The sequence below is a fragment of the Melanotaenia boesemani genome, chromosome 18 (assembly GCF_017639745.1).
Source record: "Melanotaenia boesemani isolate fMelBoe1 chromosome 18, fMelBoe1.pri, whole genome shotgun sequence".
NCBI lineage: Eukaryota > Metazoa > Chordata > Actinopteri > Atheriniformes > Melanotaeniidae > Melanotaenia > Melanotaenia boesemani.
Genome location: NC_055699.1, coordinates 12,453,673 through 12,479,444, shown reverse-complemented (window position 1 = coordinate 12,479,444; position 25,772 = coordinate 12,453,673). Strand labels below are relative to the sequence as shown.

The window sequence follows — 25,772 nt, the reverse complement described above, 5'->3', positions numbered from 1 at the left end:
TGCATTATAGCGAGCTTAGAAAACCAAGGGGACTTGACTTAATTTGTCAATTTAATGTGTTCATATGTTCAATGAAGGACACATATGTTATTCTTAAAGTACCAAATACTTGTAAAGACTAAATAAACATCTAACAGGAAAATTTAACACAACTTATACTTTCATTGCTCTCATATCTGTGTTTTACTTTCCCTTAAGGGCTTTGTGGTCGCTGTCCTTTATTGCTTCCTCAATGGTGAGGTAAGTGATACAAACATTGCTTATATAAACATGCTCTTTATAGACTTTCATGCAGAGGTTGCTCAGAGTTGAAGTTTCTTTGTTGCTTCCTCATTGCACCATTTACATTCACACACAGTCGCATAAGATTGATGGAATTGCAAGCATGAGTCACCAGCACTGGTTGTTCCAGCCGTCTTCCCTCCCTCTGACCTGTTCTCTGCTCGCTGCTAGCTGAGCGGCATGGCTGTACTGTAAAACGAACCACCTTCTTTGGCAGTGACGTCTGCAGAAGCTCTCTGCGGGTAGATTAGTTATGTTCTCAGTGCTGAGCCAAAATGAATAACAGTGATGGGATGGATGGCAAGGCCTGACTCTATGCTGCCTGAATTTTAATCAAGTGCAATTTTCTATGTCCTTTGTTAAGTGAAGACTTGTGGTGGTGTAGAGTTATTATGGTTTTAAATTACAAAAACCACACGAATTGCACTGGATTTATTATTTGTTACATTAGAGACATGTTAAGAGAAACAAATTAAATGTAATATTGATTACAAAGAAAATAACCGTGAATAATAATGTGCTGCAAGATAAAAACATGCTCATTAAACAAGGCATATTTGTTAGCTCTACCTAAATAATACAAACTATTCTTTGTAATGTCATGATTACACAGACTCCACTTTGTGAAGGTAAATTATGATATGTTATATACCCCCATAGGCAAATTTGTCTTAGACTTAAAAGCTATGCATTTAGTCATCTCAACAAATAAACAAATAAAATAAATTTTAAAAACCCATACAAACAGCACACATTGTGGAGAATCCCAAACCCAAATTATAGCCTTAAATTTTTTACTGTATTGTTTCAACAGAAAGAGCCAATGCTACAAATATTTAATGTTAACTGACTCTCTCTTGGGTAAACGTCAGATGTCCAGTGGTCAGTAAATGCAGCATGTACCTCTATATTTTGTCCTAAATCATCCCTACCATGTCCTAGATCATAATTCAGAATTCATATATCATCATTTCACTAACCGTCTCCATGGTGATAATATCTGTTATACAACCACCAGATGTGACGACTGAAGTTAAACAGCCAACATTGATGAAGAAACTCTGATAAAACTGATGATCTGGATAAAAACAGGTTTTTCCTTCAGACATAAATTGGCTGCTACAGTGGGAATCTGGTCTGATCTTGCTGATTTCAAAGTGGAGATAAAGAGGAGGGGAAAGTATCCTTAGTTACAACTCACAATCAATATGTGATTTGTCAAACCACAGGACAGTTTTCTACTGCGCTTCAGTTGATCATTGATTAGCCTGGACCCAGAGGAGGCAGCTGTATTTACCAAGCTTGTTTATATATCCCTTCCCTTCCATGAGGGAGTTTTGACTGGCATTTTAGGATGCAGATGTGTTCCTGAATCCACTCAGTGATGTCCACTACAATATTAGTACAAACTACAAACTACTCGCATTTGCCTTTAGGTTAGTACTGCCTGAGGGACTGAAGATCGTTATGGGTCAATAGTTTTGTTGCTTGCCCCTTGTCTACCGGTGTTTTAAATCTTTTATTGATATTATTTCTACTTCTATTCCACTTTACTTATATTGTATATTTTACTTCTATTTTTTATTCATAGTTTATGCCACGTATGACACTGGACTACTGTAACAAAGCAATTTCCCTTCGGGGATAAATAAAGTTGTCTGTCTGTCTGTCTGTCTGTCTGTCTGTCTGTCTGTCTGTCTTATATACAGAAGAAGAAGAAATCACCAAATTTGGGGGATTTTTTTGTCTTGAGCAATATCGTTTTGTTAAATCCTTGAATTATTTATGCCCACAATCTTTAATTTTGGGATGAACTCCTGCAATCTTTAACTCTTAACTACTTAGGGTAATCGTATATTCTTAATCCTGTGTTTTTACTGACCAAATACACTAACTGGTCATGAGATGTTTCAGCATTTTCTTACATTTTTTTCTCCATTTTTTTAAAAACACATTGTCAGTATTATTTATAAAAATGGGCTAAAACAACTATATTTATGAATTTTCTATATTTGCTTAGTTAGATTTATTTTCACAGCATCCCAACTTTTCTAAAGCACAGTTGTACGTTGTTTATCATCTGTGATGGGAAAACGTTCAAGAGCATGACTGAACTGGTTTAAACCATATTTACTGTGCCTGCCTTTGAAAATACAGCTCATATATTGAGTGGAGGGACAGTTGTTCATTTTTTCCTGCAACCTTCAGCCTGTATCAGATGAAGAAGTTCAGATTGAACATAGACACTGCCATATCACCCTGACATCCCATTTCTGATTTTGCCCTTTTTTATAGTGTGGTAGAATAAAATATATTCCTAGCTGCCACTCAAACTCTGAGTCTACCTTCAAGATATAATCACTGTTATAAATAAACAAGAATACAAACTTGTTACCAAAACCATTATGGTTATCGGTATTATTCTAGGAAACACTGTACAAGTTGAATGGGTCATTGAGTTTAATCACTGGACTATTGTCCCCCTGCTGATGCAGAGTCAGAAACAATCTTCTGAGTTTTTCTTACACTCAAAATAAGATCCTTGCAGAAAACTGCAGACAAAAAAATCTAAAACTGAATTTGTGTGAACTTTGAATGTGTGAAACTTTTAGATCCAAGCCTGCAGTTATTAGTCCAACATGACAACATCTCCGTAGAAAAAGGAAAACAATGTTTGAAAGGAACCACATAAAGTCTTGTTGATGAAACGTTGGATGCTCTTTTACTTTCAGGCCTTCTCAATTGTCAGTTCCCTTTTTTTTCTTTTGTCATGGTTTAAATGAAAAGTGACTGATGTTTAGGGTTTATTTTTATTATTCCACTTTTAAGCTGATAAGTTGTTAAATAACTGTATTTTGTCACAGTGCTTTTACGGATTCCCACTTCTTTCCTGGTTGCTGGCAGGCAACTACTTTAACATACAGCTGAATATATTCCAAAACTCTTCTGAATGTGGTTTTGTCAAACTGTTATGATCAGATATGAGTCAGTACCAATAAAGTACCACCAGCTTGACAATGGGATGTAGGTTACAGTGAAACAAAGGGGGCATTGTAGACAAAAAGCTATGCAAAAAACTGTTTTACTTAAAAGATTGATAGCTCTCTCAATGTATCAAGATTCAAACTGTCCTTCCCGTCTCTTTGTACTCATATCTATGTGCCAATAGAGATATTTTTTTGTGTCCAGTGGTACTTGACATTCACTTTGTTGCCCACACTCCTTGTTACTGTGATCCCCTGTAGGTCCAAGGAGAGATCAAAAGGAAGTGGAGGAGGTGGCACTTACAGAGATACATGGGCTCAGACACCAAATACCAACATCCATCTATTGGCAGCAGCAACAACTTCAGCACCCAGATCACCATGTTGACACGTTGCAGCCCCAAAACCCGAAGGGGTTCATCCTCCTGTCAAGATGACTTGTCTTGCATATGAGCCACAAAAGCTAAACATGTACAAAATGTTTTCATGCCAAACATTAGGCACATAGACGCAGCATATGGAAGCTCTTTAATGATAAAAATAAACACTCCCTCATTGGCACATGCACGCTCTCGGTAGTGGTGAGGGTAAAAGAAGTCATTCTCTAAGTGGCCCTTTATCTTCACACATCTTTCAGAAAATAAGTTAAAGTGACAAAGAGACACAGCCATCACTTCAGAAGCATAACCTTTGCACATCTGAATACTGTTCAGCTTTTCTTTATGCTTTAAATTTTTAAAGCACCTCAACAGGTGAATTTGTGAGTCATATCATTACATGTAATTTCCACAATGATTATTAAGCTTCTTGTTTTCTCAGAGACAGGGCAAAGTGACATATCACATATGAATGTGTTAAAACGAGAGATAGAAATGTGAATTGCACCAGCAGACACACAATCTGATGTGATTTTGAACTGACAGAAAAACTAAATCTGGTATTAATTAATTAATAACAAATTAAGCTGCAGCCATAGAGGAAACTGAGCGGAAGTCTTACACATGCAAAAAGGTGTGAGTATATGAATTTTGTTAGGAAATGTGGTTTAAATAATACCAAGTGAATTAAGATAAACAAAATTGTATGCAATATTTAGTTTCCTCACTGTGAGGGCATGCAGAAAAAGAAAGATCGGTGCAGAGTTTTGCATGAGAGCTGTAGCTTCTGACTGGATGACCAGTGTGACGATGATTCACAGTGATGGTTCTGGAGCACAGATGCCTTTCTGTGCACTATCAGTCTCACAGACTGATTGCCCTTTGCCTTCGCTTGTATCAGCACAGCTCTCCCATTGGGTCTGTGTGATTCTGTTCTGATGGGTGGGAATGGTTTCCTTTATTCCAGGCTCTGTTTCAGGCAGTCTGGGAGGTTTATCACTGGTATTTGCCTGGTTTCCGAGTTTTCAAGAAACAGTTCTCAGGCTGTTGAGACTGTTGCATTGCGAAGCAGCTCTGGAGAGGAAATGCCTTTACACAACTCATTCCTTGAATGTTTACATTTACTCTGGTGGAGACAAAACATGTGTACAGTGTATAGAAAATGAAACACTATGAATTTTAGTGCCAAATGGATTTTGCAGTGCCAGTAATAAATCATTGTTTGTTATTGCAGCATGTACATTTTAAAGCCAAAACAAAATTCTCTTGTACAAGCTTGTTACTATAGCAACACAGGGTTTCTCGTGAAGAATAACAGCTAAGTAAAAGCCTCAGATTTATAATGAACATGTGTAATACATGCAGAAGCAGCCGGCAGTCTGACATAAACTTGAACCCTTCAACAATTCCTTAAGTTCTCCATTGACGTGTCAGGTTTAAACTTTTCTACTGGAAGAGTTTGAAGCTGACAAGTCAGTAGAAAGTGTTGGAGTATGATTGGAAAGCAAAGCAAGGTGACAGGGATGACTGGCTCTGTCACATCAAGGTTTTCACCATGCTTCTCAGCCCACTTGGGTTAGACTTGAAAGTCACCTGCGTGTTCATGCAAGAGAACACATTCAAAATATATAGATCCATAAATTAATCATAAGCATCCCAACCCAGAAGACCATGACCTAACAGAGAAATTAATAACATAACAAAAAAAAAATGTTAAACTTTAAAATATGAATACCAAATTGGCATATTTATGGGAAAGAGGGTGAAGAAACTCAACTTATCCATTTAGGATGCAACGTCTGTGTCATAAAAATTGGGTGAAATAAAGGGGAGGAAGTGGTGAATTTGCAGGTTAGATTAGATTAGATTAGATTAGATTAGATTAGATTAGATTAGATTAGATTAGATTAGATTAGAAAGCTGCAATATAAAGAAAATGTAATAACTGAAACTTAGGCGAGAGAAGAACGTTCCCATCAACTTGTTAAAAGTGTTAATTTACAAGTTTGATATTTATTTGACCCTCTTTAGTCTTCTCTTTTCTAATGTGACAGACACACATTATTCATGCTCTACATCTTAAAATCTGATACTAGTAATCTTGATGCTAATGGGATGTGTTCAGGTCCCATCATGATGGGATGTATATGAATCACTTCAGTTATGTGGAAAAATCAAAGTGACTGATTGATTATTCTCAGTGATAAATATCCATAGATGAAACATTTTTCTCATCTTATTTTCAGATTACATGTGGTTCAATTTCAAGAGTGCAATATAAGTTTATAAGTTTTTTATACAAATCAAATATAAACACATATCTGACCTGTATTTGATCTGATTTTATTGTAGCATCTGTTTCTGAAGGAAAAAGTGCAGCTCAACAGGTTTTTACGTAAAAATGGCTCCTTCTGCTGCATGTCATTCATAGATAATGCTGACAGGGGAAAAAAAACAATGCAATGGCTGCACTTTAATCATATTGTTCCACATATGTTTTTTTTTTTTTAGGTTAAAAGAAAATCTCTTTCCTAACAGAAAACTTAATAAATCTTTCAGCCACAAATATCCCTTTATAGATGCACTGATCTGGTTTTAATGTTGTTGAAGGATTGAAGTGACAGCTTCTCTCATTTTTTAAAACCTTTTTCTCTCTAAGAATTCAAATGATTAAGCTGAGCCAACGAGCCTTTTTCACAGATTGAAATCAAATTTCTCATCTGGCAAGATGAAGCAACAAGAAAGCAAATGAGTGTCATGCTTCAGTATGTAATGTTTTACTCTTACCTTAAGGACTTCATTGTTCAGTGCCTGTTTTCTGTTGTTGGTAATGTTTAATGTAGTGGTGTAAACTTGCTGAATGTAAATAGATTTGTAAATATTAAAGAAGCCATTCTTGTCACTCGGATTGAGTGTTTTGTGTTTTGGTAACTTGGCAAAGTCATTAAAGCAATTCATACAGGGGTTACATTAAAAAATAAGACAGTGAATAAGCAAACATTCAAATGTGCACTTAAGAAGTAAATACTCTGTGATATTAAACTATGTGTGTTATGAATTTGTTTCTTTGCAAACTGGATGTTGTCTCGTGTATGTGAGGTATGAATTAGTTCAATGTGTGTAAAAGTGGTTAGTATCGGAAATGTACTGCACATATTTATTTGCTTGTTGTGTACTTATAAAGCCACTTTTTGTTTTAAGAGAAAATGATTTTGGATATTATAACTGATTTTGTTGTTATTCTAATCTGTAAGTTTAATGGAAAAAAGTCTTTTTGACCTGCCGAAGACTTGGCTCTGCTCAAAATGAAATAAATTAATTAAAAAAATTAAAAAAAAAGATGGAAGTTTAATATTTATTTATCTCTTTTTCCCCATTTACACATTCTTTCTGGGTGCTTCTGCTGCCTACCAGACAGGAGCATGGCCTTGAGCTGATAAACTCTTTATTTGACTCACAAAACGCTGACTGAAAGCTTCATACTTCAGTAGTTCATGCAAATACACAAACCCCTGTAACTAATAAATGTGTTCTTCTACATTTTAAATATTAATATTTCACACTCTGCATGTCTGTAAATAGCATAATGTTTATGCTTAAGAAACAGAGAATGACTGAATATACACTTTTAATATGCAAGCACACAAACGATTCTCGTGATAAAATGTTACACCATCATAAAACTTGAAAAAATGTGTTTGTACCAGACAGCTGAGATGACTGGGAGCACTCTGTGAAGCTCACAAAGGGAATTATCTCAGTAATGACTGTACTTTTTCACTCGAGCTGGATGCTACTAAGGGTCGATGTGTCCTTAAAAGACTAAATATCTTTTAAGGGCTTTAGAGTTTATGAGACAAAGCAGATTTGATTGCTTTAATGTAATTTATCTCCATAAATGTCCATCAGTGATATAATGAATATGCATGCATTTATTCACTGATATAGATTATCTGTAAGTCACTCAAATATTTATTGTTTGCAGATTTTCTCCCCTATATGTTGAGGGACAAATAAAGAGACATTTTGTGCATTTCAGTATTATATATATATAAATGATATATTGTTGTCTGATGAGTCAGATTGACAGGTCAACACCGCCTCAGTGAACATCCAGTGACATCTCAGATGAGGAAGGCTATGTCAGGTAGGTATTATGCTAAAATTAAGTGTCTGATAGCATAAGAACTAAATCAGCTATAGAATTTATAGACACTATGAACTTTTTTTATCACTGTTATCACTGTTTATATGTTTAGATGAAAATAACCTACAAATCTGTTTATTCATTTATTACTGTACCGCTTAGTCCATTACAGGTCATGGGGAAGCTGGAGCCTATCCCAGCATTTTTGGCAGGTGAGCGGCAGGGTACACCCTGGTCAGGTGTCCATCGCAGGACCAACACAGATAGGGACAAACAACCATTCACACACACACACTCACTCACACACACTCACTTCTAGGGAGAATTTAGATTGAACAATTAACTGTCTGTGGACAGTGAGAGGAAGCCAGAGAACCTGGAGAGAACCAGGGAAAACATGCAAACCCCACACAGAAAGGCCACCACCCCCTAGGTTCAACAGATTTTGGTGTAACACCGGCACAGTGCCAGTATTCTAACATTTCATCCGAACCATGGAGATATGCTAACGATGCCTTCTGCACATGCACACAACACTCAAATGTCATTTCAGTGTGCAGTAAGGACACGCACATAAATCCATGCTACCCTCAAAGTCCATGTCTCAACAGCTTCACCTCCGTGTTGAGGCTTTCGTCAGCTGTAACTCAAATATAGGCTACTGTACAAGTTAGCCCATTTTTATGGTGGAATTTGGTAATGCACTTCTATGAGCTGATTTATACTGGTGAGGGATTACAGCTCTACGTCCGTGTTGTAAGACTTTCTAGTGAAATAAATTTTTATTTATTTATATGCATGTTCACAGAAATTGTACATTATAAATTATTTTAACTATTTTGAGTGTTTCCCTATTATGTAACATGTGAATTTCTACATTTACTAATCTACACTGTGTAATCATTTGATCTGCATAAATATAAGGTAGCATAGAGATGGGGTCATTTAAACCTTCCACTGTTAAATCATCTCACCTGTGTTAATATATAAGGTAGCATTGATGGGGTAATTTATACTGCAAAAACATCCAAACCTGCATAAATATATAATACAAAGTAGCATACTGTGATGGAGGCCTTCAAACTGTCATCCCACCTGCATTAATAAGGTCAAAGTCAAAACTAAAAGGTCAAAACTAACTAACTAACTAACTAACTATTTTTAATTGTATTTTAAAAAGTGCACAGGATTCTGTTCTGATAGGGTAGCACAGATCGACAGATAAACCTATAAATTCAGCATGCGGTACCACATTTCACCAAGGTAGCACGTTTCGACAGAACACCGGACTACTTTAAGCGCCCCTCCCCCGTTGGCTTTATTATCTTAGATAATATTTTCTCTTTTTATACCGTGATGCAAATGAAACAAAATTATATAAAAACTGTAACACTTTGCTAAATTGTTCTTCACATGGTGACCGTTTAATTTGACTTCCATCGCTAAAAGTATGTTTTGTTGCTCACATGGACTTTTACAAAAAAGGTTAAATTCTACTTTTCCTCAAGTTAAAACTTACAGTGTGTTTTTATCCACTAATAAATGTCACTCATCCCTCTACCGGTCAGAAATCCCTTCTCCTTCCACCTTTTCTTAATTGTTATTGACGTACATTTTTGACAAGTCAGGCCAGTTTGCTGTGTACATTAAGCTCTAGCTGTTGGAGTTAATCTTTATCTTGTTTCTCAGGTTTTTTGGTTGGCTTTCTGCTTTGAGATTGGTGGACTTTTTACTGCAGTGCTCACTCAGCCAAGGCGAGTCTGTGTGCTGTAAAAAGATTAACAAACTCATCCTGTCATGCCTGCTTCCTCACATCAGTTGCTTTTGGCTCTAATGTTTCATTAGCTCTATTCATGAAGTAGAAATGAAAGTGCATATAACACGATTAAGTATTCATGGGAATTGTAATGGTTGTAAATTAACGGATTATCAGGCTCAAAGGTTATTGGCTGCATTTACTGAAAATATATGCCTTAAGGATTATGCATGTAACATGTTAAGCAAATATATTCAGAGCAAATTTATATTTCTTTTTTGTATATTCTGCAGTTCTGGTCTGGATTTAAACACTGATTTCTTCTATTTTAAATATTTAGGTTTCTTGGGTGTTTCAGGTCGCAGCTGTCAGATTCCATGTAGACAATGTCATCTTAGCGCATGTCAGAAGATGAAAGACGTCATTCTCAGAGTCCCTGAGTCTCTTAAAATGTAAGACAGGTGTTTTGCCTTTGAGCATGTTTCAAGATTCATGAGACAGGTTAAATATTTATGTGATGAATAAAAAGTTTGGAAAGGTGAGTGACTGAGCAAAAAAGCTGTGTCCAAGCCACTGCGAGGACACTTTGATCATCACTGCAGTCCTCAGATAAGCTAAATTGTGATCAAAAGAAAAGTTGTCCATTATATCATGTCATCAAAATTTCACCTACTTTTTGCAGGCACATCAACTCAATCATTTGATGACCTATGTACCCAGGATTGGCTCAAAACCAGTATCATCTTGTAGTTCATTAATATTTCACAAATTAGCATGCAAACCACTGCCTCTAGGCAAGGCAAGTTTATTTGTATAGCACATTTCATATACAAGACAATTTAAAGTGTTTTTCATAAAACATTAAAAGCATTAGAGATGGTTCAAAGAAAGAATTTAAAAGGTAGTAAAAGGCAGCAATCCAAGGGGAAAATTTGACTCATCATTGTGATTTGTTCCACTTGTTTGCAGCATAAGTCTTAGTCTGGACTCTGGTCTGGACTAGTTGACCAGAGTTTTTGGCTCTAAGAGCTCTGCTAGATTTATATTCTCTGAATATATTACAGATTTATTCTGGGCCTAAACCGTTCTGGGATTTGGAAATGATCAGAAGGGTTTTAAAATCTATTCTGTGACTGACTGGAAGCCAGTGGAAAGATTTTAAAACTGGTGCGATGTGTTCAGATCTCTTAGTCCTGGTAAAAACTCTAGCAGCAGCGTTCTGGATGAGCTGCAGATGTTTAATGCTTTTTTTAGGAAGTCCTCTTAAAAGACCATTTACTACTGGAGATCAGTGCATGGATGAGTTTCTCCGGGTCTTTCTGGGAGATTAAACTTTTAATTCTATTGATGTTTCTGAGCTGGTAAAAAGCTGTCTTAGTGACAGCTTTGATGTGGCTGCTGAAAGTCAGGTCTGAGTCTATCAACACTCCAAGGTTACAAAGTTGGTTGGTGATTTTAAGAGCCCGAGTCTCCAGGTGTTTACCAATGCTGACCCTCTTCTCTTTGCTACCAAACAGAATAATGTCAGTTTTGTCTTCATCTAATTGTAGAAAGTTCTCCCTCATCCAGGTGTTTATGTGCTCTAAACGCTAACACAACAAGACTATTTGGCTGCAGTCGTCTGGTGATAAAGACACATAAAGTATCGTCTGCATAACTGTGATCATTCATGTTAAAGTCATGTAATATTTGACCCAAAGGGAGCAAATACAAGTTTGACAGAAGAGGTCCAAGGACTGACCCCTGAGAGACTCTGAACTCCACAAGTCATGCTTCTAACTAGGGTTCGAATTACGAGGAGCTAAGGGGAGCTCGGCTCTCCTGAAAGGCACAGGAGCTCCCGCCATTCTCATTTTGACTTCAGTAGTTCTCCTCTTGAATCTTATGGCTATCCTCATAAATTAGCAGCTGACTCTAAATTCAACCTCAGATTATATTCTAATCACACTTTGCTACTCACGGATGTGTGAATATACTACTTTACCAAGGTATATTTATTTAGATATTTAAAAAATGTTAAGCACTGAACATTCATAGAAATAAATATCTGTTTTAAAAGAACACTTAAGAACACTTGGTTATTGTAAAAGGGTCTGATATTAAGTGTCATACAATTTATTTGTACAATTCCCATGTAAAAAAAAAATATATAAAACAGTGTTCTAAACTTCAAAAGCAATTCCTTTCTCCATCATGTGAAGATTAAAAAAAATGCCGCTTTACAGAGAAGTCGATCCTTTTCCTTTGGTCCTCTGCTTTGTTGTTTTGTGGCTCTTTCATTTTGCTTTTACAGACCGACTGTTTTATGATTAATACTTACCTCTGTTTGGAAAGCTATTCCTCCAACATATACACTTAAATTCAGTATATGAACCTGTCTTTGCCAACACAGTACAGAAGAAATGGTTTGAAAGCTCTACTCTTTGATTCATGTTTAATCACCGTGTAAACAAGCTTGGGAAATTGCTCCTTACGTTTATACAATGACAGGACGTTTGATCTCAGGTTTGAATTGAATGCATAATCCAAGTGGAAAGTTTGGCTCATGGAGTATTTAAAGTTCTAGCTCGGGGTGCCCAAGTCCCGTCCTAGAGATCTACCATCCTGCAACTTTTAGATGCAACAATTCTCCAACACACTTGAATCAAATGACTGGCTCGTTACCAGGCCTCTGCAGAGCGGAATGACATGCAGATGACATTAAATTTAGGTGTGTTGGAGAAGGGTTGCATATAAAAGTTGCAGGATGCTAGATCTCGAGGACCGGACTTGGGCACCCCTGTTCTAGCTCATCATTTTGATCACATTGTATTTTGCTTTGAACTGGATGTGCTAAGAGCACTCTTTAATGAGACTGGGAGGCCAGAGAGTAGTGTTGGGAGTTTTTAGCCCTAACATGACATATGTGACAACTCTGTTGCAGGAAGATGTAAAAACCTTTTGGATGATTCCAACATGGCTGATTCCAATTCAACTTTTCTGTTAGTTGCTTTGTTATACATTTAATACATATATAACATTTACCTGGTTAATGTAAAGCCAGCAGAGGATGCATAAAAGGTTAATTTAAAATGTGAATCACTTTGACTTCATGGTCAATTTTAAGTTTTCATTGCTAAGGTGATGCAATGACTCCTGAGATGAAAAAATGTGTTTCACTAAATTTCCAAAAAGGACACAAATCAAAGCTAAGACCTTAAATAATTATGTTTTATGCCACTCTAGTATTTCTTTTGCAATCACTTTGTAGATAGTCTCACAAGAGCAATTGGACCAATAACAGAGTCAATTTTAGACTATCTGTGTGTTCTCTAAATTTCTGAAACAGGACCAAGATCAAAGCAAAAAGAGTACATGAAGTGTATTATGAAAGAATTTTGAAGCTATATCAACGCTGTAACATCAGAGGATGCAAATAAAACGCCAGCATGTTAATACTTGGATAATATGCACACACAGAAATCAAAAAGTACCATCTACAGGGCTATGTCAGATATAAGAAACAACTTCAGTGGTACTATTTACCTAGAGGCCACTGCACAGTGGAGGCCATTGAAAATCCTGCGGTTAAAACATTTTTATGGTTTATTTTAAATTTTCTAATTAAGATTAACATCAAAGTCAGTTTCCTTGAATGAAGGTATAGAGAGAATACATTTTGCACTAATAATGATGGATGTTCTTTGAGGGTCCTATCACCCCTCTACAGTTAAATAGTTTAATCCACACCTGCAAAGCTCTGTTCAACCCAGCTACACATAGAGCACAGCCAGACACCCAGAAGAGAAAGTCATGTATTTCCTAATGAAAGTGAAGCCTGGATAGCAGAAAAGGGAGAGAAAAAGTGTTACGTCTCCTTTTAAAAATCTAGGGAATTTGGGGTCAATAACAAAACAAATCAGACCAACTTAAAGATATTTAACAATTTATTACAATCCCAGGTTTTTGACAAAAGAACTTCAATAATAAATCAACAAAAGGTGTCCTATTTCAGGTAATATCTTGTCCGGTACAAAAAGAAAACAATTAACAAAAGGTGTCCTCACTATGAGGTAACAATTAACAATTATCAATTAACGGTTAAATCTAGAGAAATAAACAAACTAAAACACAGTATTACACTTATTCTTATCGTTACAAATTAAAGCCTTCTATACAAACCAAAAATCAACTACCAAAAGTCTTCTAATAAGGTAAACCAAAAATCCTATACAAACTATACACAAATGGCTCCTCACAAAAGTTGAGATCGTCTCTTCTCAATTAACAAACACAAAAAGCACAATCGTGCACCAACTACAGGGAATTTACTAAATGCTCTTAACCACAAAGTTACTCTTACAGACCGGCGTCTCGACCACAATCCCAAGTTGGCAAACTGAGCACCTAATGTACCACAGCTGCCTCAAGTATTGACGCTTCCTCCTTTTTAAAGACCCGGAGTCCTGCTGATTGGTCCTTGGGTAGGAAGTGCGGAACGACAGCTGTCCAATCACGGAAGTGTAGAGGTTGGTCCCACCAAAGATAAGGCTAAACAGGCGGTGACCAACCAAAGAGGAGATGGATGAGGAGGAAGGTCACAGTCTGATCCGCAGCCGATCGCAGGGATGCAATCTAGCAGCAACATGTAAATAACACAATCCCTGGTCAAAGACCTGGAGATGTGACAAAATGAACAAAACATTGGGTAAGAAAATGAAGTGAGGCCAGCAGCTTCTCTTTAATCTCATGGAGAAGAGAGGTGAGCAGCACCTGAACTAACGTACAGTTTGAGCAAAAGTGGTCAGTAGGCAACATGTTAGGATTCATTTAGGGACAAAAAAGATTGATTACTATCACAAATTCATCAGGTTTTTACTGCAAATCTTTAGACTTTATGGACCTCGTGATAAAAAAAAAAAAACAGTTCCATTTTGAATCGATTTTGGTATCAATGGACTTGTAGGATTGTGAAGGTGCCATGTTGTCTGAAAAACTGAATGCACCAGACCCCAAAGTCTGTAATGTTGATAACAAATTATGTATCATAATTCTTTACATTAATAAAATAAATCACAATTACTGATGTGAGTCTGAATATTATAACCCCTACTGTTGGTGCTTTTGATTTAATACCTTATAAAAAGGAAAATGGGCTGTCTTATAATTATTACCAAATTACATCATTCAGTGCATTAAAGGCAGTGATATGGTTCAGAAAGTTGTCCAGCCTGCTTGTTGTAGGATACAGCGTAGAATAAGTCCACAGTAAGACAGGAGGTACAATACAAAACGTGACTCGTGTGTTTGTTGGTGTAGCCTCGCAAATGGTTTATTGTTTAACAATCATACAAATATACCTTACAGTACCACTTTAACATTGTAAGATCAGTATTAGCAAAGCTCAGTATCATGACGTGGTCCTCTGTTTCAGACACATCAGCAGCAGCAGCTCCATCATCCTGTCCAGATAATCACTGAAGACATGAGACAAGAAGAGTTCATGGAGGCACTTAAGTTCCTCGGTTTACAAACAATCATCTGCAGCTGATTCAAATGAAAGAATCTTAGTAATACTGACATCAAGTAGCTTTTATTGTGTTGTATGTTATGCTATAAGCAGGTTAAGATAATCATGTATGTATCTAGCTTGTACGGGGTCTGTCCTTGTGGCAGAGAGAGAAGATATAAAAGATTCAAGTCTAGAAATGGGAATTGAATGTTGTTCTGAAGGTAGTGAGGAGAGGGACAGGTCGACAGTAAGAAGCTGGTTCTGCTAGATGAACCAGGAAAATGGCCACAGAAGCCATTTTGCCTTTTAAAGGTTAAACTTAGATAATTTTTATTACCTTAGTCTTATAACTTGGGAAATATATGCATGAGAACTATCCATCAAGACCACATAGGGGCCCACCAAGATGATTTGTATACATAGGGCCCAGAATTTTGTGCTACACCCCTGGTCATGTGCTACATGATCTTCATCAGCACACCACTGATTTTCAGATATGATGAAGATCATGCAGCCCAGCCTCACAAATCAAGAACTGGTCAATTGTTTAAGTAGATTAAAACATTTTGCAGTTTTTCTGAGAGGTGGTAGAGTTTTCACCATCAAGGTGGCTCATTACTGTGGATAACCAGGAAACAGGAGAGCATAGTTGTTGCAGATGGGAAAAGATTGTCTTCTAACATGGTTAATTAAATAGGCTGTGTTTCCCTGTGTTGTATTTTAGTATGATTTGTCTATTTCCTATTCTGTGTTTAGTATTTTTCTTATTTCCTAGTTTTTTTATTCTAGTCAGCCTCATTCTGTAATTCATTTGTCTTCTGTTTCTTAAAAAGTTTGACTTCCTGTTTTGTTTTGCAGAGATTGATTCTCTTGTTACATCAGTTATTTTTGCTTTCTGCCCTCATAACAGCAATTGCCTTTTATCCATTGCCTCTAAACAAGTTTTTACTGTTTCACAATTTGCATTGAGACCCGGCTGCCTAAGCAAACAAGGAAAGTAATGGAAATAAATTAAGTAAACACAAAGAGGACTATTTTAACACAATTTCTCTAATCTAACCACTGAATTTAGTTGCCTAAACCTAGCCAAAAGTGTTTATTTTAACCCAAAGTAATACGTTTTTCTAAACCAAACAGCAAACAATTTAAGAAATAAAAGTGACAAGTAGAGTCACCAGCAAACTTATTCAATCCTCACTGTATTTAATTCCCCATTGAACTGGGGTTGAAATTTTTCTTGGAAACTGTGATGACTCCACACAGCAACCCCACTCCTGTGTGAAACTGATATTTAATTAAATTTATGTCACACTCTATTCTGCATTTTCACTTGCATGTCTGTCTTCTGTAAGTTGAATAATACACATTTTAATAAGTATCAATATAGTTAATAAAAAATTAAATTACATGTGACTACACGAAACAAAACCATAGGTAAATGTATTTAAAAGTATTATAACTTGTCACATTTTGTGGGGGATGAAATTTCAGCACAATAAAAGGTCATTAATTAAGTGGAAAGATTAAATTATTTCCAATATGGTCCACCTTGTATTTTTTTTTCTTCACTTTCCTTCAGATTTAGCCAATTCTATACTAGACAAAACCAACAGAGCAGAAGATGGCACTCCTATCCCAGCAACACAGCATGACATGTCTTCACATTCTCTATTCATAACATGTCGCCTCATATTTGTAAAGGATCATATATGTAACTTCAAGAGTCGCCAACCATTAGTCTAATTTATTCTTTACTGTAAGTATGATGACATGTAGTTTAGATGCAGTCATTACTGTTCAGCATCAAGACATGGTTTCTTCTTTAATTATTTATTCTGACCACCCATTAGGACAGCAAATCCACATGGCAGAGGAAGAATGTTGACCTGTTTAACATCCTAAATAGCGTATGGAACAAGCTTTAAGTTGTGAAGTACCTGAGTAGGGATCATCATGCTGTTGCTGGAACATGGTGTGAGTGTAATATTTTCTATCATTGTTACTAAAGCAGACAGTAAATATCGAAGGTGTAATGCAGAAGTGGAGTTTATAGGAAAAATCTGTGTCATACAAGTGCCACAAAATCATAAATGCAAGGATAAAAGCAAAGTGTTTATCTGCCGTCTGTGTTGGCAGAGAGCGATTCTCCATTTCTGGGACTCTCTCAGAGAGACTGCTGAAACTCAAGGTTCCTGGTCTGAAAGATGAATGATGTATTTGAAATAAATGGAAGTGGAGGCTGTCCATTGGGCAGAGAAACTGAGAAAAAGATTAAAAAGATAGGAGTAGGTGCCAGAGAGACTTACTTTGATTAAATTCACTAAGGCTCAGAGTAATTTCACACAATCCTATTCCAGAAGACCCTCCCTCCAACCACTCTGTCAGCAGGCTTGACCTTCTGAATAAGTTATTTTGAGAAATTTTACTGATATATTCAGATTGTTGTAGTTTTAAAACACACAATCCAAAGATTAATTGAAGTGACACCTTGCAAAAGTGAATATTACACCTCAAGAATTATTTATATTTTTAGTTGAACTGATAAACTGATTAAATTAGCCTCTTTCCCTTAGCTCCATCAACAAGTTAAGAGTCACCAGTTACACAATCCAACTATAAATTCTTGTTGCATATGAGCTGATATTCAGGGTTGGAGATTTCATTCTACCATATTTCCAAGAATACAATACAAAAAAATACAAAATGTAACTGTGCCCACATGTAGGTGATGACACCAGAAATTTGGCAGATTTAATACAATTACACAATAGATCTATGACTTTTTGCTGTTTTCAAAATGAGGTATCAACACAGAGCATAACAGAGTAATTGTAGATATATTACTATGTGCATGTTGCTACCTGTAAACATTTTGTTCTGGACGGCTAAAATGATGGTCAGAACAGTCAAATCTGAATGAAATTGATGGGAAAAGGCCCTTACTGTAAATTTTTTAATTACATGCCATTTTGTGAGGATCCCATTTGCACTTAGTTGATCTTTTGTGTGGGGAGGACCCTGCATACAAACCTCAAGGATTGTGTTTTTTTGTTTTTTGTTTGTTTTTTCCACCACTAACCTCTACCTATATGTTTTAGTCCATTTCTGTTCAATGAAATGAAATGCCTCACACATCTGTCCACTGCATGTGGGTCAATTAGCTGTTTATGACTTTATCACTCAAACGTAGTGCAGTCTATTAAAATTGGTTGCTAGGTACTGTGTATTAAAGTCAGACCCAAGGCATTACCTTCTGGGTTAGGTACATAAGCTCTCAACTTTTGGTTGAATGAGCCATTGCCTTCATGTTTCCTATAAATTATCAGTGCTGGCTTATCATTGTCCAGATAAGCCTCAGAGGCTCCAGATCTGTGAAGAAGGCTCTCAGAGCTTTCGTTGGAATCTCTGAGGCTTGTCAGGTATTTAAATTATGTCTCTTTAATTGCACCACGTGTTTTTCAGCATCCCACAAACAGTCACAATGTGTAATGTTAATGTGTTACTCTGAAGGAGAATTTTTCTTTCAAAGAAATCAGAATATATGCATCACTAATTGACTGAATAACTTCAGTCTTGTCATGTCATGATAGGAACATGCTGAACTAGTGTGTCAGCTTATACCTTTATCGTCTTATTTAGCAATTCTTAAATATTAGCAGGTTAGAATCTGACAAATGCTTGAGTGGCGTGGCTGCAGAGTTTGTGCCTGTCAGAAACTGGTTTTCAGTGACATTGCACAACATTGAGAGGAAAGAAATCTGTGTGCCTTACTATAGTAAAGACACATAAGAGTGGGTGTTATTATCTAGTTACATGGTAGTGCTTGTTTAGTTTTAAGATAATGTCATATAGTTTTCAGTGAGTGTATTAAGGGATTGGACATCAACTCAATCAAGATTTTTCTTTACATAGGCTGAGAATAAAATATAAAGAATCCTCAAAGAGTACCTCAGTATCCACTTACTTAGTGCTGACTAAGCTAGAGCTACATGATCCAGTGTAATTTAAACAAGAGGCTAGTAGGCTGGTAGCTGATTTTAAAGTAAGTTATAGCATAAAATTGTGGAGAAATATAGCCTGTAGATATTTTTTATTTGTATAGGATGATCAGAATTAATTTACCCACTACTACATCAAGCTCCACATACTGCACCCCCAAAACAACCACCTTGCCTTTCTATGGCTCTTTTTGAACTTCTTGCAAATATTTCCAGATGGTCATCCAGATTATTCATGTAAAGATGTTTTATTTCTCATGTTTCTCTATCATGACATCAGTTGTCATAGCAATGTATGTGTGTGTTGAGAGAAGAGCCCATCCATTTCCTTTCTTACTACATGGACCCCCTGATAAAGTCTTGCAAACCCTCTGGGCACCCAAGAAAGTCTAGCTCCACCACTGATTACCACGTAACCCATTTTCAGGCTGCTATGCCTGAAGTGGCAAACAATGAATCACATGTCCGAGGTCTCTGCATTCATTTCTCCAGAAACGTCATGTCTCTTTGCTCTATTACCGAAGTTTCAATGATAGTATGGAGAACCAAAACTGACAAAATCAAAATAAATAAAGCTATAAAAATGTCTCAATAATCAAATTGATATGCCAATAAATTATACCAGAATTTTCTATACTAGAATTTTCAGTTTAATTCATTTCTGTATAATTTTCTTTTTAACTTTTTGTCATAGCCAACATGATTTATGCATTTTATTTTGATCTGAAATTTCATTTATTCATTCATCTATTGACACGTTCTTTAATTCAGTCATATTTACATTCAAATTATTTCCAGTCTTGCTTTTTCTTCCTCTTTTTCTTCTAGCGCATTTATTTTTGTTTCCTTTTTACATTTCTGTATGCATCTCTGCCTCATTTTGTAAAAAAGTATAGGGGTGCAGCTTCAAGTTGTTTATTTGTCACATGCACATGCAAGATGAAAGTGTGTCTTAGGGGGTAGATCCTGCCTACTGGTCAAACAACACTGAGCAGGTCATCGGTTTTAAGTGCAGATTGTTATTGACTGGGCCAGCGTCTGGAATGACACACTTAACACAGTGAAAGGGCTCCATCTGCTGTACAACTGTAAAGATACACTGGTAAAGTTCTGGTTTATGCTGAAACATTAAAATACTTTCAGAGCATTGTTGAATGCCTAATTCACTGTATTCACACATTAATGTGCAGCAAATGAGAAAAGACACTATTTATTCATGAAATGTCACCGTAGCAGAAAAAATTACAAAAATAAATAGAGCCCAATAATCCCCAGTGTTTTTTTGGCAGTTACAATGAATAACATGGTTACAATACTTTTGCAGCCATAATAACCACTAAATCAAACGTATGAGAGTCAAATCTGATACATGTTACAGAGCTTTGTTTTAAACTGGAGATTCTGTCCAGAAAAAAAGACTCAACACATTTGAGAGGGGTTTTTCAAACTTGCAAACAAAACATTTAAAAAAAAGAAAAAAATATGTCAGAAAACAATGGTTGCCATGTTTTGTTGACACAGCGCAATTCAATTTTAGTTCAAAAACAATAAAGATAATTACCCTTCATTAAAATGTTTCCCAGATTATTAATGTGTATATCTTCAAAACATTAACAATTGTTTTAGAATTTATTAATTCTGCACTGTAAATACACAACTCTGAAATCAGAAAAACCTCATTTGTATAAAAAAACATCACTGATTTCTTGCACAGGAAATACCCAGCAGCATTATGGGTGAAAGTTCTTTTTAGCTACATTTTCTATATTTGAACATTTCAGAATCTAGGATGATAACTCTGCTTGAACTCTGACATAGAAAACCTCCATCTGCATATTTAATTTTACTATTTCTTAGCACTGAGCCAGAGTTCAGAATAAAACTAAAAAAGTAAAAATTAAAAAATTAAAAAAAAAAAACATAGTTCACACTGCTAACTAACTACACAGCTAAACCAGAAAAGACTTTTCCTCCTGAGAAGAACAGAAGTTTAAATTGTCAGATGAACTTTCCTGATTAAATGATGGTTCAAATATTAAGGACAGATTTTACAGAGCTGCTGTGATGTTGGGTTACTAGCACAGTCAACATTTTGCTTGATAGATGCAATTCTTTTTAGTTATTGTATAAATAAAAGAATAATTATACTAAAGCCCAATAATATACTTTTAATTATGCATACTGTGTATCATGGTTGTCTTGTGTATTTGTGCAAATCCTTGGAACTTAATGCTACGTGTTCACAGACTGCAACATCCAAGTAATTTAGCCAGATATGAGGTCACATAGTCAAAAGTCGTAAAAATTATGGAAAGTTTATGGGCCTCATATACAACCTATGATACTACTGCTGTGATTTCATTTTTTTGTGACCTCAATATTAACCAAATGCTAACATCCTCTTTATTGCCATGTTTACTGTTTTGTTTCTACTCTACAAATTTGGCAACTCTATCTTGTCTGAGTTGCGCCCCCTGGTGGAATCCTCCAGTAACAAGCGTAGTATAAGAGCACAAGAGCAAGTATGCTAACAATTACACTCAAGATGGTGCCGGTTGCCTAACAATGTTAAAAGCAAGCATATTCTCAGGCTTGAGACCAATACATACTTCATAAGAACAGAGAAAATAGTTTGTTATGTGGTACGAAGAACAACAAAGCTAAAACAACGTCTGTTCATGTGGTCTAATTACGGAGACTAAAGGCCTTATGCACGAGCCATTTGTATGTAAACAAAGGTGGAGAAAACAAGATTTTAAAATGAAATAATTTTCATTTTTAAAGAAATGTGGGAACTACAGACAGAATGGTGAAATAAAGATAAAAAAATTATTCTACTGCTCCCAAAATATTTTCACTAAGCTAACAGCAAGCTAATAGTAGTGCAGCAACTTATGTTACATTTCCCTCGTCTGCAGTGGCAATAACAATTCAGGTAAAGCTTGAAAGCCATGTTATCAAAAGTTGTAAATTAAAAAAAAAACTTTGCTATTTGTAGTACGTAACCAGATAATAAGCTAGTCACTGTCAGTCGTTAAATTAGCTTGTGCTAATGTCCTTCTTTTCATGAGCACTGCTGAGCTGTGATAGAGAGATAACTGTCCGGAGGAAATATGTCCAGAAAATAATTTATAAAAAAATAATTTCAGCTAAACCCAATTATGCAATTATTAAAAAAAAAAAATTGCAAAATCTTTCACAACAAAACCTTAACCTAATAGTGCAGTTGTGTTTTAGCAAGTTATAACATTAAATCAGTGCTTCACAATTTCACAATGAGGATGATAAAAAAAATTAAAAAAAAAGAGACAGAACTAATTTAGCAGTATTTTGTTGGATGGTAAAAAAATCTACTGGGTACTGGGTGATTATGGGCTAACAACAGTTTTCGACATCTTACCTTGCAGGCCTACAAAAATCACCTAATGACTGTAAAATCATTAAATAATGAAGCCTTTAAATTTAGAGCAGCTTAGCCTGGTTGATTAGTAAAAATGTAAATGAATGAATAAAACTAACTGACAGCATTTGTTCTGTCACACATTAAGGCATATTATTATTTTTACAGTAGCCTAAATAGGGACAATTCTAAAGTAATCTATAAAGGAGCAACCCACTATCCCTAAGTTTCACCAATATTCATTTAAACTACTCCAAATAATTTATGTATCATACTCCTACAAATGTAAAATCTTAACAGTGAAAGAATGTGTTCATATCTTAAAAGTACAATTAAATCATCTTTAATCAAACAATCACAAATCTTCACCCAGCGTTGTAAACTGATTATGCAAAGATAATCAAAAGCCTGCCGAAGCAGAACAAAGCTGAAGCTTAATGTAGAAATACATGAGCCACTAAATCAAACATAGCTGTTTAGACAGCGACATTATTGTCTTCATTTGAAAAACTTTGGTCAGCAACTCTGACTGAAAAACTCCTTCATCAGTTAAAAATGTGTCCTTTTCTTCCTACTTAAAGTTCAATAAGACATTTTTAAGAATCAATAAATAACTGCATTTGCCTGTATTCTCTCTGCAGTCCTGAAAACAAAATAAACAAAGTGCAAGTATTTACTGTACACATGAAAATATGTACTTGAATGTTGAAATTTTGATTGAGCCATTTACTTCCCTGTTGTTTTCTACTGTGGTGACCATTGGAGTGGTGCAGTGCATTAAAACTGGTCAGTGCTCCTCAAACCCCACAGTCATTGATTCTGTCTTGGAGTTTGCGAGTGAGAATGAGAATGGTGGAGATTGAGGCGACAGAGATGTGAAAGATGAACTGCCACACGTTCCTCATGCCAAGCAGGTACAAGTTGCATAGGACGATCACACTCAACAGACCAAAGGACTTTAGTTTCTTCAGAGGTGAGTGAAACAGGTAGAGGTGGCACTGTAGAGCCAGTCACAAGGAGAAGCACCAGAAAGTTTCAAATTAGCACATTCCTGTTTATAAAATACAGTTCTGTTAGCATGTGAGCTGATATTTACCTGAAAAGCACAGCAGACAAATGCCAGAAGAAATGCCACAACATTTGAAATGCCTTCATAATCATCCTGTATAAAAGGGAAATAAATACAATAAATGTTTTGTAGAAGAAGGCGTGCTTTGATGAAAATGCTCATACTGATTAATCAAAATTATTTTTAGAAGTATCATTATGTTATGCACGACTATTTTCAGATTACAAACATCTGAACGTTTGTAAGCCAATAGCCATTGTTTATTTGAAATAATTATGATTAGATCTTAACATTGGCCATACCTGGAATGTGTACTCCATGAGGTGCACCCCACGAATCATATTCAAAGATGCACACATGATATTAAGGACAAGAGAAAGGATGCCTGATGCTGACACCGGTTCAAGCCTCTGATTCTGACCTGTCAGACAAAAGAAAGTGACAACAGGAATTCATTCATTAATAACCTTAGGCAATAATAATTTATTAATTTCATTTCTGTAAATGTGCTGTTTATAAGAAGCCTTACCAGATGCAAGACCCTGCTCTATGTGGCCATTTGCAATGCCGTTGGTCAGCTGCACCTCATCCAAGTTAATTACTTGTGGTGGATTTCTCCTCAGATCCTCTTGGACTTCTGCCAAAGTCACCTCAAGTGCCGGACCACCACTTTGGTTGTACTGCTGCTTCAGCTTTTGAATAGTGCTATCTGTCAGACAAAAAAGAAGATTTAGATTTGGATATGCTAATATGTTAATCGAAATGTAGCTGACAACAATGTTAAGCATTTGCACCTTAATTCAGAGCCTAACTCTTTATAAAACCATAGTATCAAATATAGATTATGCAATTTCTCTTCCCTTACCAAATTCCAAAAATGGATATGGCCTGGCTGCCAAGGAAACAACAGTGCTATTGAAGCATGCTGTGAACTCCCAACGCAGATCTTCCAGGAAGCAGAAGGCTTTAGCAACAGGGAGGCTGCAGTGGCACACAGTCATGTAGGATACACCCTCTGAGGAGACGAAGCTGAACAGGTGAGAAGAGAAAAGGTGTTTAGTAAACAAACAGCCTGACTCAGTGTGACACGGATGCCCTGAGCTCACATGGTGTCACTGTGTCTGCCTTCTGCGTCACAAAATCAAGAACACACACAGTTGCCTTAGACAGACCATTGTGTCTTTCTGCTATGAATCAGTCTGCCGTGTCTTTGTGTCCTGAGTCCTTACTAAATGTTGAGCTGCTGGCCCTTAATGGTGCCCCTGTCAGGAAAGCAGGCCAGTGACTTGCTAACGGTTCTGAGTTGCTGCTTCCTCTCTTGAAGCTCTCGGTTGTGTTCGAAGTCTGTGGAGGCTGACAGGGGAAGTCCATCCCTGACCCGAACCACAAAGGCAAACAGGATCAGAGACATGATCCACTGGGTCCATGAAGAACGAACAACCTAGTAGTAGAAGGAGAGGGAAAGACAAGACAATCACTAATGCTAAATTTACATATTATTCCATCTCAGTTTTAAATAGCAGTCTTGTAGTAAATTATATCAACAAGAGGTTATAACAGTCATGTTATATTATTGTAGTTTGTGGTGCCATTAAAATACATTAAAGTACAGTTCTGTTAATTATATCAACAGCTATTTATTATCTAAATGAAAAGAAAATATAAGGTACCAAGTTCTGACTGTCAAATTCAGCAAATAACACAGAAAAGGCTTGTAATAATGAAAACTGGCAGCTACAAGCGACATCCTAATAAATAATGGATTTAACAAACGTGCAATAATCATACAAAAATATTTCTCACTAATTCTGTTAAATCTATCAGTAACATCTAAAAGCCTGGCAGTGAATTTGAATAATTTCTCAAAGTTGGAAAAGATATATATTATTTGTCAACTGATTTACAAGACGATGACGACTTTAAATGCGTAGGCAGGAAAACTATGCAGATTATTTGTTTTTAAGCTACATTTGGAATCTATATTTATATTTAAGGTAAATAAATGTTTCGTTTAATCTCTTTACACCTTACCTCATTATTCTGGGATTCATGCTGCACCTTATTACAAAGCTACTGTAAGTTAGCTGACTATAGCATCATATCAAAGAAATACACAAACAGCAGGAAGCCAGCTTTACATAAATGATTGCGATTAATGATTAATATAGATGACTTGAATAACCTTAAATAACAAGAGGGCAAAATCTTAGTTCAAAATTGTCAAGCGAGCTAACTTAAATACTGCTTGTAGGTAGCCTTCAACAACAA

The 25,772-nt window shown here is 36.1% G+C and overlaps 2 protein-coding genes across 2 annotated transcripts in view; one reads left to right on the top strand and one right to left on the bottom strand.

Moving 5' to 3' along the window:
• vipr1b (vasoactive intestinal peptide receptor 1b) overlaps window positions 1-4,844 on the top strand; it is a 58,067-nt gene extending 53,223 nt beyond the window's left edge. Inside the window, exons 12-13 of the mRNA XM_041968737.1 lie at window positions 199-240; window positions 3,528-4,844. Of these exons, the coding sequence (XP_041824671.1) occupies window positions 199-240; window positions 3,528-3,719 (234 nt within the window). The 3' untranslated portion in view covers window positions 3,720-4,844. The remainder of the gene's footprint in view (window positions 1-198; window positions 241-3,527) is intronic.
• A 15,385-nt stretch (window positions 4,845-20,229) lies between these two features.
• Window positions 20,230-25,754, bottom strand: sec22c (SEC22 homolog C, vesicle trafficking protein). The gene is made up of 7 exons (XM_041968748.1): window positions 25,536-25,754; window positions 24,734-24,945; window positions 24,370-24,533; window positions 24,034-24,213; window positions 23,807-23,925; window positions 23,532-23,597; window positions 20,230-23,433 (listed from the first exon to the last, which is right to left on the bottom strand). The coding sequence occupies exons 2-7, from the start codon at window positions 24,913-24,915 to the stop codon at window positions 23,233-23,235; spliced, it is 912 nt and encodes a 303-aa protein (XP_041824682.1). The 5' UTR covers window positions 24,916-24,945; window positions 25,536-25,754; the 3' UTR covers window positions 20,230-23,232.
• Window positions 25,755-25,772: the final 18 nt, after the last annotated feature.

Excerpts from the sequence above, each read along its gene's own strand:
- sec22c (XM_041968748.1), bottom strand. The coding sequence starts at position 24,915 with ATGTCTCTGATCCTGTTTGCCTTTGTGGTTCGGGTCAGGGATGGACTT. Across the intron at positions 23,926-24,033 it reads AGAGCAGGGTCTTGCATCTG|GTCAGAATCAGAGGCTTGAA; the intron begins GTAAGGCTTCTT and ends TTTGTCTGACAG. Across the intron at positions 23,598-23,806 it reads TCATGGAGTACACATTCCAG|GATGATTATGAAGGCATTTC; the intron begins GTATGGCCAATG and ends CCTTTTATACAG.